Raw genomic sequence first — 15,277 nt, 5'->3', positions numbered from 1 at the left:
TCTTACCATGGAAAGTTTTTTTCATGGGAAAGCTAAGCTGGCAGGAGATTTTTGAAAATTGTGCCCTTTCCCATGGAAGGACCTTCCCTTCCATGGGAATGAAACAAAAGGGCCTTTAGGCAGTAACGCTATCTTTGCATAATGGTCAAGATAAATTTAAAATATAGGGGATAAATTTTTTGCTTCTTCTTGATTGTGATTGAGTTGTGGTTATGGAACAGTTTAACTGCCAGAAACATCGACCACATAAGGTCAGATCCTTAAAATAAGATCAACTACATCTCATATTTCCAATCTCATACCATGTATGCAATCACACTGAGATACATGCAAATTCAGTGACCGCGGATAAGATCAAATTCCACACAAAGCTACACATTTAAAGTTTGTATAAACCTGCAAATGGCATGATCACTGAACCTACCCACAAACTCCCATTGAATTCTTGTACTTCACTGAGAAACTTCAAATTCTTTCCTTCCTTGTCCTCGACAACATCCAAGATCTCGCCGTTTTCACCAAGTTTAATGGCCAAAGCGTGCGATCTCTTGTTAATGAAGATCTTATGCAAACGTTGGAAGTTCAGTGGGAGCTTCAGGATTGACCTTTTCAACCAAGAATCATATTGGAGGAGCGGTGTCAATGGTCCTTTCCTAGCATGCATAGCTACCCAAAATTCTCCTGCTGAGTTCCTTTTCACATTGTCTGGAAAACCCGGGAGATGCGCAAAAACATCTGTCTTTCCTGCATTTGGACCCTTAAGCCAAAGCCTTGTGATTTGGCTCGCACTCGATTCGGCGACAAGTATGAAGGACCTATCTCTACTCAAGGCCACTCCATTTGCAAATTTGAGACCTTTTAGCAACACCTTCACTTCTTCTGTTGTAGGATCATAACTCATCAGCCTTCCTGTTCTGTCGCCGCTAGCAACTAATATCGCAAATTGTCTACAAAAAAGCTAGTAAGGCTATCTACTGATCAATGAGGCAACTAAAAGCAAGTAAAAGAAATACCACACTTAGGATATGCATGATATTTCAGGCAAAGTTTTAAGTTTTTGAATAATATGAAAGTTGAATAAACTACAAAAGAGCTCAATTTGTGGGTGATTTGCAGCGATAAGATGCATGTCTTACCCTGCAAATACATGTACATACCATGATGAGATACACACCATAAGCATGTTACAGTATCCCCAATGTTAGCCTCTGCAGGGGACTTGAGTTTTAAGAGGAGTATAATGCTCCTGTAGGGGGCTTAAATTTTAAGAGTATAATGCTCAGTTGTTTTGGCATCAAGAACCGCTTTAAGATGGAGGCTGGTTTACAAGGGCTAATTCAATTCTCTTATACTTTTCAATATAACCATTGGTCACCAAGTCATGCCAAACTACTAACAATACATGACAAGTAAATATTTAAATTATTAAAGGGTAAATGATAAGTCTAAAATTGAAAATGATTGGTCTAATGCTATGGCAATACATTTGGAATAAATAAACACACACACATATATATACCCTTTTTCGTTAGGTCACCCTTAAATCATAGTTTTAGGTGTTTTATGTTAGATGTGAACCGTCATTGCTTATTAAGAAAAAAACTTTGTTTCAACTTGATTTGATGTAAAAATGTGAATATTGTATCATCAAATTTTATTGCAATATCAACTATTCATTTTTTATCTCTTTAAAATTCACATTTGAGCATAAAGATGCTTAATAAAAAAATACCTTTTTAAGTAAACAATGATAAACACGTCTAACAGTGCAGATCTAGTATAAAACACCTAAAACTATGATTTTTGAAGGCTCCTAACAGTTACCTATCGAAAAAAGAGGACATCATAATCCCCATTATATACATACATACATACAGAGAGAGAGAGAGATCTTTTGTGATTGTTATGATATTACTTCATAAATTATTGTTATAATAACATGAATCAACCCAAAACCACTTGGTTGAAGAGTTCTAATCCGAACAGAGCACGTGGTTAGGTAAGGTGCGTGTTATAGGCTTTCAGACCCCGTTAAAATTCAACCAAGACCCAGCGACCTGACCTGACCAATTGTGGGTTCAGCTTCAACTGAACCAAACCTCACACGACAGATGGTTGGCAGCTCAACTGCCCAGTAAAAGTTGGTCACACCCGAAACCCTGTAGGCCTGGTAAGAACTGAGCAGCTTGTGGTTCTGTTCTGTTCGGTTCGGTTCGGTCACCAACTAGCCACAAGCAGCTTGTTTAGCTTAAATGAGTCGAGCATGAACAGAAGGTTTGAACTGGTAAGCAAGATGAACAAATATAGGGTGTTCAAGCTTGGCTCATTTTTTGTGGTCAATTGAGCTAAGCATGGCGAGTCCGAGTTAAAGGCGCTAAGCTTGACTAGCTTATTTACAAATAAAAATATTTTTTTTTAAAATTAAAAATAATAAAATTTTGAATCTACATCTATTCATTAAAACTTAAACGGGCATATTTTAAAAATAACTACATTGCTTCAAAGCTCTAAGTAATAGGATTTGAACTATAAGTTAATTGCTTGCAAGCTAAACATTTCAGCCATCTATTCTTCATCGTACAAGATAGATGCATGTAAAACATATTTATTAGCAGTTAACGAGCTATACGAGCCACAGAGCTGAGCCTAACCTCTGTAACAAATATCGTGAGATTTATAAAAAATCTCACGATAATATCACGAAAAATTGCCTGAAAGTTTAAAACAGCAATTTCTCGTGAGATTTTCAAACCGTGACAAATATAACGATATTTATGGTTTAGCAGATATTTATCGTAAAAACCTTTGATATTTTATTTTTAAATATTTTCTTATAAAAAGTATTTTTTTATATTTTAAATTTATTTTTTATTGCCAAGATTTTGTCGAAAAATGTGAGATTTATGAAAATTTTCAAAATCTCCTAGTTTTTGCTGTTTTTAACTTTTGTCACTATAAGCCAAACACCTTTCTTTTCTTTTTTTGAGAAAAGAGCCGAGCCAAACACTTGTTGATTGTGTTCGGCTTGCAAAGCCTAATTTTATGAGTCCAAATGAGTTCTTTACAAGCCAAATAAAAGTTGAGCCCACTGAGTGGCTCATCTCATTTGCCAGTCCTAGATATAACTGTACCTAGGGATGGCAGTGGACCGGACTGGAGCAGGGGTTGGGGACAAGGTCTCCACCATCGCCCCATCTCAAAATCCTGCCCTCCATCCCTGCCTCCATCCTTGCACGGGTTTTGATTTTAACCTCCATCTTTGTTTCATGTCCTCCATCCCTGGTCCAAACAGTGCAAGGCATGGCGGGTCCTCATTTCCCCTTGGTCCACTGCCATTCATAAATAAGAATCGGAGATGGGGGTAGGGTGGGGCAAGACGAAGATCGGAGATGAGGGCAAGGTGGAGATTGAAGACAGAAACCACTACAAGAAAAACGTTAATTAGCGACGAAAATTTATGATAGAAATAATTCATCACAAATTTGTGATGGATTAGCTAGAGAAAATGAGCCGTCCCTAAAATTGGAATTATGGACGGACTTAGCGACATAACAATTCTGTTTCAAAATCCATCGCTAATTAGCGACGAAAATATTGTCTCAAACTTCGTCTTAGCTTCGCGACGGATGAGCGACATAATTTTTTTGTCTCGACTTAGTGGCTAATTGACGACAGATTTTGAGACAGATTTTTTCTGATGCTAATTTTCTCCGTAAAACCCTAATGTGAGTCCCTTTCTTTCTCTTTCTGTTTCATCTGTCGATCGTCGTGTGCATCCGCCGACCATCGCCAATCGTCGTGTGCCATCGCTGCCTGCTGACCTCCTCTTCTTCTGCCCCCTATCGCCGCACTGCTCGCCATCTCCGCCCCCGCTCTCCAACGACCCACCTACGATGCCCTCCGGAGACCTCATCCCCCACGCCCGACCCACCATCTCTGCCTCGCCGGCAACCCCACCTCCCTCTTTGCCCTCGTCTCTCTTTTCCCTCTCTCCTCTCCCGTCTGACCTCCAGCCCCCCACCTGCGACCCTCCCTCGTCGACCTCCTCTTCTTCCTCCCCCTCTCTGACAACCTCATTGTGCACTTAATAGGCCACAGAGGGCCGGACCCGCTTTCCTCCTCTCTCTTTGATTGCGCCTCCCCTCTCACCACTGTCCTCACCCCTCTTCACTTTTTATCCTCTCATGTCTGACCTCCAGTCGTCAGAGCCCCCCCCCCCCCCCTGCTACCCTCCCTCACTAACCTCCTCTTCTTTATCCATCTCTCATCTTCCTCCTTCTCCGGCAATGACCTTGTCGTCGATCGTCCTCATGTTCCGGTAGTCTCGCTCTACAACTAATCCATTGCCGGATACCCTTCATCGGTGAGTCTGCAGAAATATTGCCTATCTCTCTGTTAGACGGTGGCAGAGCGCTACCTCGGCTGTATATAAATGTATATTGCATGTACATAACTGAGCTAATTGTACGATGCTTAGTGCTAAGCATCGCATGCGACTAAAAATGCAATGCAAAAAGAAAAAAGAAAAAAATGCAAAGACAAAAGTAATGCAAATCAGGTAAATACCCGTGGTAAGTAAGTGATGCAAGCACATCACATGTTATTTACTTTCTTGGATGCAATACTTTCTTGTTCACACACTCACTTACTTATGGATATCTAGGACTCCTTTGCTGAAGTTCAGAGATCACGCTGAGCATGATTTGAATGTATGAAAATAGAAGTGCTCTTATTTTTGTAGTTCGGAGTCCATGCTAGTCATGATAGTAGTTAGCGGAATATTGGAGCAGTGTTGTGAGAGGCGTACGCCTCAGTACCTGAAGCGTACGCCTCAGAGGCGAGGCGCACTGTCAAGGTATTGAGGCATTGCTGTGATGCGCCCCTCATCAACCTCCGACCAGTTGTGACCACCGACCACCGGAGTTGCTGTGCTGCAGCTGCTGCTCAGTCTTCTCCGACCACCGGACGACCGACATATCCCTCGCTTTCGTACCAGCTGGGCGGGTGGTTCTTCTCTTACTGCCTCCCCTCCCACCGCTTCACTTCCATTCCAGTTGTGAGAGGCGTACGCCTCAGTACCTGAGGCGTACGCCTCAGAGGCGAAGCGCAGGCTCAACGCCTCACTTCGCCTCATCGCATTTAACAACCTTGTATTGGAGTGTGTTTGTTGTAGGTACATGTTTGACATTATTGTGATATGAATGATTGAATGTATTGCAATGTTTGACGTGACTGTATCCATACTTGCATGAAGTTATTTTTGAATTAATTATGCCCTCTCTGTGAAATTATATTATAAAAATATGCTTAAATTGAATGTATCGTGTTTATGAATGTGATTTCATCTTTCTAAATATCTTTATGATATATATGTGTGTGTGTATGTGTATCATGTATCCATGCTTATATAAAATTATCTTCGAATTAATTATGCCCTCCATGTGAAATTATATTAGGAAAACATGCTTAAATTGAATGTATCATGTTTATGAATGTAATTTCATCTTTCTAAATATCTTTATGATATATATCTGTGTGTATCGTGTATCCATGCTTGCATGAAGTTATTTTTGAATTAATTATGCCCTCCGCGTAAAATTATATAATGAAAACATGCTTAAATTGAATGTATCATGTTTATGAATGTGATTTCATCTTTCTAAATATCTTTGTAATATATATATCCAACAATGCATGATAAATTTAATATTTTTTCATTGACGCATTATTATGATTCTGTTTTAACTGATGAAGATAACAACCATAATATTATAGGATAAAATGGCTACAAATCTTGAATGAATGTACCGTAGGATAGTTGATAATGAGGTGTCGTTTGAATATATGGATGGTGTTGATAGTTTTATTGAATTTGTAATGACAAGTATCAGTGTAGTGGATCTCATTGGTCAGATCAGGTATCCCTGCACAATGTGTAAGAACAATCAATTTGTAGAACCGCATGGTATTAGATATACCTATACAGGAAGGGTTTTGTGAGTGGTTATCAAAATTGGATGCTTCATGGTAAAGAATTTTGAAATAATTTTGATGTACAGGTGGATGTGGTACATGATAATCCATATATGGATTTGATATTTGATGTTGTAGAACCAGAAATAGGTTCTGCTATAGGTCCTAGTGATGTACAAATTAGGGTAGAGGAAGAAGCAACAAACGATGCAGCTAGTAGATTTTATGACTTACTTAGAGATGCTGATGAGCTACTATGAAATGGTTCCGAGAGTCACACTATCTTGTTTGTAGTTCTTTAACTACTGAATTTAAAGTCAAAGTATAATTTGAGTCAATCATGTTTTGACTGTTTGTGCTTTATTGTAAAGATTATGTTTCCCAAATATGAGAAATTGCCACAAAATTTCTATCGTGTGAAGTTTATAGTCAATGCTCTAGGTATGTGGTATCAAAAGATAGATGCATATCTAAATCACTACATGTTGTATTTCAAAGATAAAAAAATAGCATATCATGTCCGTCATGTGAAAGAAGCAGCAAATGATGCAGCTAGTAGATTTTATGACTTACTTAGAGATGTTGATGAGCTACTATGAAATGGTTGTGAGAGTCACACTATCTTGTTTGTAATTCTTCAACTACTGAATTTAAAGTCAAAGTATAATTTGAGTCAATCATGTTTTGACCGTCTGTGCTCTATTGTGAAGATTATGTTGCCCAAATATGAGAAATTGCCACAAAATTTCTATCTTGCGAAGGTTAGAGTCAATGCTCTAGGTATAGGGTATCAAAAGATAGATGCATGTCTAAATTACTATATGTTGTATTTCAAAGAAAAAAAATAGTAGATCATGTCCGTCATGTGGGCATCCTTGGTTCATGCCAAAGGCAAGGGGCAAAGATAGCACAAGGTCAAAAGAAATGTCATACAAGTCACTCCACTACTTTTCGCTCACTACTAGATTGTAACGATTGTATATGTCTTTGAAGATAGCTAAACACATGAGATGTCATGCAAATAAAGTTCAACATGATGAAAACACGATTATGCATCATGTTGACGCGGAAGCTTAAAAACACTTTGATCGTACTCATCAGACCTTCACAATGAAAGTGAGAAATGTTAGGCTAGGTTTATGTACACATGAATTTAATCCATTTGAGGGTAGATCAACCCCATACTCGTGTTGGCTAGTATTTGTCACCTCATACAATCTTCCTCCAAGCTTGTGTATGAAGCGTGAAAATATTTTCTTATCTCTATTGATCCCTGATCCAACCTCTCCGAGCCAAAATCTTGATGTATATCTAAGGCCATTGATTGATGAGCTGAAAATACTATGGGATGATAGTGTTCTCACGTATGATGCCCATAAAAAATAAAACTTCAATATGAAGACTGTTGTTATATGAACATTTAGTGTCTTCTCTGCGTATGGTATGTTATCTAGTTGAAGCGCACATGGGAGGTTGGCATGTCCGTACTGCATGGAGGATACAAAATCTTTTAGATTGACACATGGAAGAAAGCCATGCTGGTTTGAGTATCATCATCTATTTCTACCCAACGACCATCTGTTTCGACGACAAAGGAATGTGTTCCGAGCATGCACAACTAAAATAGAAGGTCCACCTACACGGTTGTCTGACATAGAGATTTTAAAACAATTGAGATACTTTTCATATAGAATGACAGATGCCCGTAGTCTGACGCCCCCTTCCTTGGATTTGGGAAGGATCATAATTGGACAAAGAAATCTATAATTTAAGAACTACCATATTGGCCAACTTTATTGATACGACATAATTTGGATGTGATGCATATAAAAAAAAATATGTTTGATAATATGTTCAATATGATAATGAATGTCAAAACGAAAATAAAGAATAATCTGAAGTCTCGTATGAATTTAAAAATAATATGTAAAAGACTAGAATTAGAATTCCAAGAGTACAATGACAAAGTACTGAAACCAAAGGCAAGGTACGTGCTTAGACCAGATTAAGTAAAACATGTATGTCAGTGGTTGAGACAGTTGAGATTTTCAGATGGATACGTCTCTAACATTGCTCGGGCTGTGAAGATAGACGTGAGACAATTATATGGGTTGAAGTGCCATGATTGTCATGTCATTATGCAACTGTTGATTTTCCTAGCATTCCATGATATGTTAGACAAACCTATATGGGGGTATTATCCGAGTTGAGTAGATTTTTTAGAACATTGTGTGCATCGGAAGTTGTAGTAACTGAGGTAAAAAATTTCTAGAATTCTGTCGTCACTACTATTTGTTAGCTAGAGAAGATATTTCTACCAACATTTTTTGATGTTATAGAACATGTGATCATACATTTGTCATGTTAACTTAGGGTTCGTGGTCTTGTGCAATATCGATGGATGCACTCATTTGAAAGGTATATTTTTATTTATACTTTTATCTCTATTGCTATTAGGAATTTATTGTATTACGAGATGTATGACAGATGCATGTTTCACCTCAAAAAAATGTTCAGAATAAAGCAAGAGTGGAGTGTTCAATTTATGAGGCATACACTTTAGAAGAGATTTCAAATTTCTCATCTATGTACTTTTAACCTCATATTCCAACACGTTATACTTGCCCACCTCGTAATGATGATGAAAAATAATTTACTATGACTGGCAAACTATCGATATTTCAACTACTTGGGCATGCCTTTGGCAGTTGCCAATCAAGACTCTTGGAAGATCGAGAGCAAGACGCAACACAAATCTATATCCTTTTAAATTGCTCAGCGATCAACCCCTATATCGAGTAAGTATACTAATATGTAACACTAAGTTCTATACATGCGTACATGGTTCAGTAATATAAATATTTGTTAAGTCAGACGATTTGATCTATAGTTATGAAGAGAACTTTCACATCTCACTGATTCAGAAGTACAAAAAGAACGTGAAAATAAATTTGGGGCATGGTTGAAAGAGTAGGTAAGGATGATGACATGAATTCTTTTCATGTAAACAACAATATGATACTTAATTGGTTGTAATTACAGTCATTATTTATATCTGTAGGTCCGTCATTGTGATGTTAATGATCAAGAAACATGTGATTTACAAAATGGTCTAACCAAAGTTGTGCAATGTTACAACAGATACATCGTAAATGGTTGTCGATTCCATACAAAAGAGTATAGTGTAAACAAGTCAACGATAAATAGTGGTGTATGTGTCAAGAGTAACATTTATGGTGAAAATGAACTTCATTACTATGGTGTTATTGAAGAAATAATAGAGTTGACTTACTTAGGCATAAATAACACGGTAACTTTATTCAAGTGTCATTGGTTTGATACCACAACAACAAGAGTCGACAAAACCTCAGGAATTGTAGAGGTGAATCATAAATCAATGTTTGAAACATATGAACCATTCATATTAAACTTGCAAACTCAACAAGTTTACTATACTTCATATTCGAATACAAGAAAGTCAGATAAAATTGAATGATGGGCGGTTTGCAAGGTGAAGTTTAAACTATACCCCAAGTATGATCAGTTACATGAAGACAAGATTGTTGAAGAGGGTGATTACTATCAATCAGATGATATGTATGACTTCTCTTATGGTCACAATGTCACACATGGTTTGCAAGTCATATCTCCATTGTCCGATGGCACACATATGGAAGAATGTGATCCAAATGATATACCAAGTGGATGGGTACCCAATGAAGACGACGAAGAAGAGGGAGAGAAAGAAGAAGAATATGAAAGTCAAACAAGTGATGAGGAAGCATACTCGAGCTAGTAAAGTATATCTTATAATACATACCACATCAGTTTCTCATATGCTTTTATTTTTATAGTTCGGAGTCCATGTTAGTCATGGTTGTAGTTAACGGGATATTGAAGTGTGTTTACTGCAGGTACATGTTTGATCTGACTGTATTCATGCTTGCATAAAATTATTTTTGATTTGATTATGTATCCATGTTCATGGAATTGCATATTTTGTTACATTTAATGCATACTTAGCATGGATATGCATAGTTATATTCATGTAGGACATTTAAATCTTTACATTCCATGCATATATCATGTTCATGCTAAGATCAAGAGTTAAATATTAAAAATCTGATTCAGGTTGAAGCATCGAGTTTTTTATTAGAAACCTAATTTAAATCGGATTAAATTCTGAATCCGACCATATATAACCCAAACCTGATTAAGGGTAAATATTGGGTTTTAAGCTACTTGGATCAAGATTATGTTTTAACTTTTTCTATCTAATTAGGTTTATCTTTTTTCATCTCAAATCTGACCCAAATCCATTCACACACTTGCCACTTTAATTGCACGCACCGAATACTTGTCAATTAACGAGAAAAATGCATGCAAGACTCACCTAATCACGTAGCTTCATCTGCCTGATAGCAATAAGTGCTGTCACGTCAAGTGTAGACCACTTGACAGCTCTGTAATTAGAATTGCTGTCTGATGAAGGGTAGAGGAGAGGGTCCATGTACAATTAAAAGCCGCTTTGATAATCACATTCAGACACCTGGATGCGTACGAATTATCTTTTGAAGTGTAAAATGATGTTTTTCGGTCCTTTTTATCAAACAATTAAAATTTTTAGAAAATCAATAAGACGTTTGAGAGGCCAACTTAATGATTTTAAGACTAAGCCAGTCTATTCTAAAAATAAAATAAAAAAGAAAAAAAAAAGAAGACGAAGAGGAATGGCAGTGGATCGAAACGGGGGACACGTATCTATAAAATATAAAGGTAAAAATTGAAACGGTGAGCGGCATTTTGCAACTTACTGAAATAAAAAATTTTTTTTTGACATTGTTACAGTGAGACCTAAATTATTTATCAAAAGTCAGTGTTAAATGTTCGACATGGGCACACTGCACACATGTACTATCGCTAGTTATTCTCATATTGTAAAATATTTCATCACAACAGTGCGTGGGCCCACTATCACATATCCCACGGTTCTCAAGTGAGATGTGCTGTAAACATTGAATATGACAAGTAATCGGTGAATATGCTCTTGCCTCTTAGTGGGGGAGGCGTCGTTCATTAATTTACAATTTTCAATAATATTTAAGGCCTTCCTCAAATTTGTCCGGTATAACGAAAGAAAGGCTGGACAAATAATATAGTTGGAGTAAATGCCGCCTGATAACGTTAGATATTCCAAGTTTTGTAAATAGCTTATATATATATATATATATATATATATTCTCCCCTATAGTTTTGAAGTGTTTTATGATAGATCTGATCCGTTAGATGTGTTTAGTATGCTCTATTTACTGGGAATGACTCTTGCATGTTTTTTGCTATGGTGTTAGATGTGAAAAAAATGCCAAAAATAATGATTTTTGAGGTGACAGAACGAGTAAGAGCACATTTCTTTCTCTCTATATATATGGATAGCATTTCTTAGTGGGTTGGGTTGGTAAGTTTTGCATCTGGTGGGTTTCCATTTCTCACTCTCTATATATACATACATGTACAGCATTTGGTTGAAACTCATTACTAAATTTGACCTCAATTATGTGTCCAACAAGGTCAAAATCGTAAGAATAACCCTCGGATCATACTTTCTCAAAGTAAAATTATATTTCATTAATGTTTGAAAAGTTGGCACATTATAGGCCATTGATTTTTTTTAACTCTCTTAAAATCTGAAATATACACCAGAAAAACATTATCCAAAGGTCACTTTTTACTGAACATAATATGTAGATCACACCTGCAGGATCAGATGTCCTAAAAAAACCCTAAAAATTCTACATATTACATTTTTCACTAAGAATTCTTTACCATAGTGACAAACAGCCATTTCTTGTTTTTCAAAAACTTGTGAGAAATTGAAAAAAAATCATAAATCTCATGTTTTTTTCGGCAAAATCTTGGCAATAAAAAAATAAATTAAAAATTAAAAATTAATTTTTTATAAGAAAATATTAAAAAAAAATTAAAAATAAAAATACATGATTTCTTTGCGATAAATAGCCATTTAAAATGTAAATATCACGTTTAAATCACGGTATTTATGTTCTTTTCATAAATCTCACAATATTTTAAAAATCTCGCGAGAAATTTCCGTTTTAAACTTTCAAGCATATTTCTCGCCATATTATTGCAAGATTTTTTATAAATCTCGCGATATTTGTCACTATATATGTTCTTTACCATGAGAGTAACAAATATTACCTCATAATATATATATATATATATATATATATATATATATATATATATATATATATATATATATATATATATATATATTGTTAAAAAGAGGGTAAGGGGAGTACCTTCTTTGGAAACGTGTGCTGGAGTCGGTAAAATAAATGGTTCCTTCGAGCTGGTCGATATCCAAATGGTTGGTGAAGCGAAAGGGTTGGCCCTCAGCCTGGGTGGCAAGCTGCGTGGCTCGGCCACCACCTTCCCCAACCACCATCAGCCCAAAGTAAGCGTCCGCGATGTACAGCTCGCCTGTCGCCTTGTGGAACTGCAAACCCAGCGGCCGCCCACACACCTCCTCCTCCCATATCACGCCCTTCTCCCTCACTTCACACCTTTCTCTGCTCCTGCACACGTTTTCTTGTCAATGACAGGCCACCACCACTTTCCAATTTTTTTCATTTCTCTTCTTTTTTTGGCAGAGAGAGAGAGAGAGAGAGAGAGAGAAAGAGAGAGAAAGAGAGAGAGAGAGAGCAGCTTGGCATTATCTTGCACATCAATTGCTCTCTCTCACACACACCACAAGTTTTCTTGTCAATGACAGGCCACCACTTTCCAAATGTTTTCATTTCTCTCTCTTTTTTTTCTCAGAGATATGACATAAGAGAGAGATCTTGGTATTATCTTTGCACATCAATTGCTCTCTCTCTCTCTCTCTCACACACACACACACACACACATATATATATATATAAGAAAATTGTTACGTACAAACAAGTATTTTTTTGAGACTTAATTTACAAATCTAACCCCACATACGTGTTTGACATGGTCCTGTTGTTTAACAACGACACTTGAATTGTGTTTTTAAAATGATTTTTTGAGGCTTAAATATTATCATAATTTTCTAGCCAGTTCTCATGCCATCAAAGAACCTGCTCATATGTCATAATTAGTTGATGCAAGAGCCGATCCCTACATAATCAAACAAGTAGGACGCATTTACATAGTCAAATAAAAAGAATGAAAAAAGTTCTAAATATGCTAGCTCATATGAAAATTTATAAGGGTGCAATTCATGCCTAGGCATTGCTATATATATTATATCACAGTTATTTTTGTACATAATCTACTAGAAAAAGTTGGTTTTTATATTTTTTTTAAAAATTTTAGTGGCTCTAAACTTATACGTGATCTATATAATTTGTTTAGTAAAAAACCAATTTCTGGATGATGCGTTTGTAATACGTAAGCATGCCTACAAAATCAAGGGCTCATAACGTACCAAAATATCATGATTTCCAAAATCACATTTTAAGGTTAAACAAATTATGACGCAATGTGCAATCCCTATCAAACAAGTATGTTATTGAGTGCATATATAAAGTTTTCAACTACATCGTACATGCAACCAACGGTACCAAATAAACAAATATCACTATCAACACCTCGTAATACTAACAAGAGATAGAGAGAGAGAGAATTTTGGCTTATTATATTATTGGTATATCAACGACCCACAACCAAACTAAAAAGTCATAAATGTTAGTATTACGAGGCACCCCACACTTGTAAGTTTTAAGAATTGGGCGAGGCGTTATAAGATATTTGGTTCTCTTAAGCAAGGTTGCCAGGCTAGGAAGCGGAAGCTGGAAATGATACTAAAGTGCATTTTAAAATGAATAGGAAGCGGAAAGCAAGAAATAAAAAAACACAATATAAGAATTGGATGGAAATCAAAATTGAACACAAAAACTAAAATAAAAGTAACTATAAGAATTAATTTTTAACAAAATCTAAAATTGATGATTGTAAATTTATAGAAAGCACGTGAAAGTGTGTGAGAAGCGTGAGAGCAAACACATAAAAAACATGAAAAGTAGAGTGAAAAAACATATAAAAAGAATAGATGAATTATTTGGAAAGCATAAGACAAGCGTGGGACAATCAAGATTTTCATCAAATTTGAGAAGCGAGGAGTATCGCGCTTCCAAAACGAATTTCCGGAAAGTGAGCTTCTCACCTGTCTAAAAAGCTTCCCGTAACTATGCTATTAAGGGCTGACGGCAGATCGGGTGCAATAGCATTTGCACACTTTAGTGTGCTTTTGCACCTGCCCTACATCTTCTATTGACCCCCATAGATGAAGGGCAGTCAGGTTCAATGACGCAGTCAAAGTGTACTTACCTGATCTACCCTTGAAAGGATTTGGTGTCGGTGACCTCCGTCGGGGTTTTACCTCCCAAGGTGAACGAGCCATCAAGTGACCCGGTTTTTTGCTAGGGTTCTCATATATAAATAAAAAATCTTAGAACAAAACCTTTATAAAAAATGAAACAACCAACCATCAAACCCAAGGAGTTTGGCACAGTTGAGAGAGGCTTTGGCCATTAGACGAGTGATCAAGGTTTTATTGTCGTTAATGTCAAACCCTTTGCATTAAACAAGGGCAAGAGATATACCCTTGCTCAGCCGAAGCTTGGCGACTCCCTGAAGGCAAGAGGTGTGCCATGGTAATTAAGGCGACCCTAAGACAGTAAGTATGACATGCTGAGCCAGCGACGACTAGGTCTCTGATCTTGAGCGTGGTTTACTGACATGAAAAAAACAACCAAGAATCAGAACACATAAATAGTAATTTACCAATAAGGAGAGGTGGTGGCAAACTCTGCCCAACCACGGAGAGGGCCTCGCCACCGCAGAATCCGGCCATCAGCAACACTGGTGTACGGTCCCTGGCCATGTTGGTCGAACGCGAAGCTTTCCGGCCCGGCCGTGCCGTTCAGGTACACGAGCTCGGCTTGGTGCAGCACGTTGCGGAAGGGCCGCTGGACAGGACCGGTCGCCGCTCCGGTGGAAGAAGGCGGAGGACGGTTGGGATTGAGGGTGATGAAGATGGAGAAGAAGGCGAGTGTGGTCGCGGAGAGGAAGATTTTGGACCTCATCTTTGTTGTTGAGGCCCTCAGCCTTGGGTTGGTGGTGGTCGAACTCGGTTTTTAAGGGGGGCAGGTTGAACATACAACCTGCTCTCGTTTTTATGGACTTTTATAGACAGAAAAAGCAATGATGCAAAATCATGCATGCCCCGTTATGACCCTAAATGTTTTATAATTTA

The 15,277-nt window shown here is 37.2% G+C and overlaps 1 protein-coding gene across 1 annotated transcript; it reads right to left on the bottom strand.

Moving 5' to 3' along the window:
* Positions 1 to 280: 280 nt before the first annotated feature.
* On the bottom strand, positions 281 to 15,126 carry LOC149814415 (protein STRICTOSIDINE SYNTHASE-LIKE 10-like). Its single transcript, XM_089989405.1, has 3 exons — positions 14,806 to 15,126; positions 12,294 to 12,569; positions 281 to 947 (listed from the first exon to the last, which is right to left on the bottom strand). Exons 1-3 carry the CDS (start codon positions 15,105 to 15,107, stop codon positions 380 to 382), a joined length of 1,146 nt encoding a protein of 381 aa, XP_089845531.1. The 5' UTR covers positions 15,108 to 15,126; the 3' UTR covers positions 281 to 379.
* Between the last annotated feature and the right edge of the window lie 151 nt (positions 15,127 to 15,277).

The sequence above is a fragment of the Nuphar pumila genome, chromosome 15, assembly GCF_984573655.1.
Source record: "Nuphar pumila chromosome 15, dmNupPumi1.hap1.1, whole genome shotgun sequence".
Taxonomy (NCBI): domain Eukaryota; kingdom Viridiplantae; phylum Streptophyta; class Magnoliopsida; order Nymphaeales; family Nymphaeaceae; genus Nuphar; species Nuphar pumila.
Note: the sequence above shows the minus strand (reverse complement) of the source record. Positions and strands in the feature narration are given on the sequence as shown.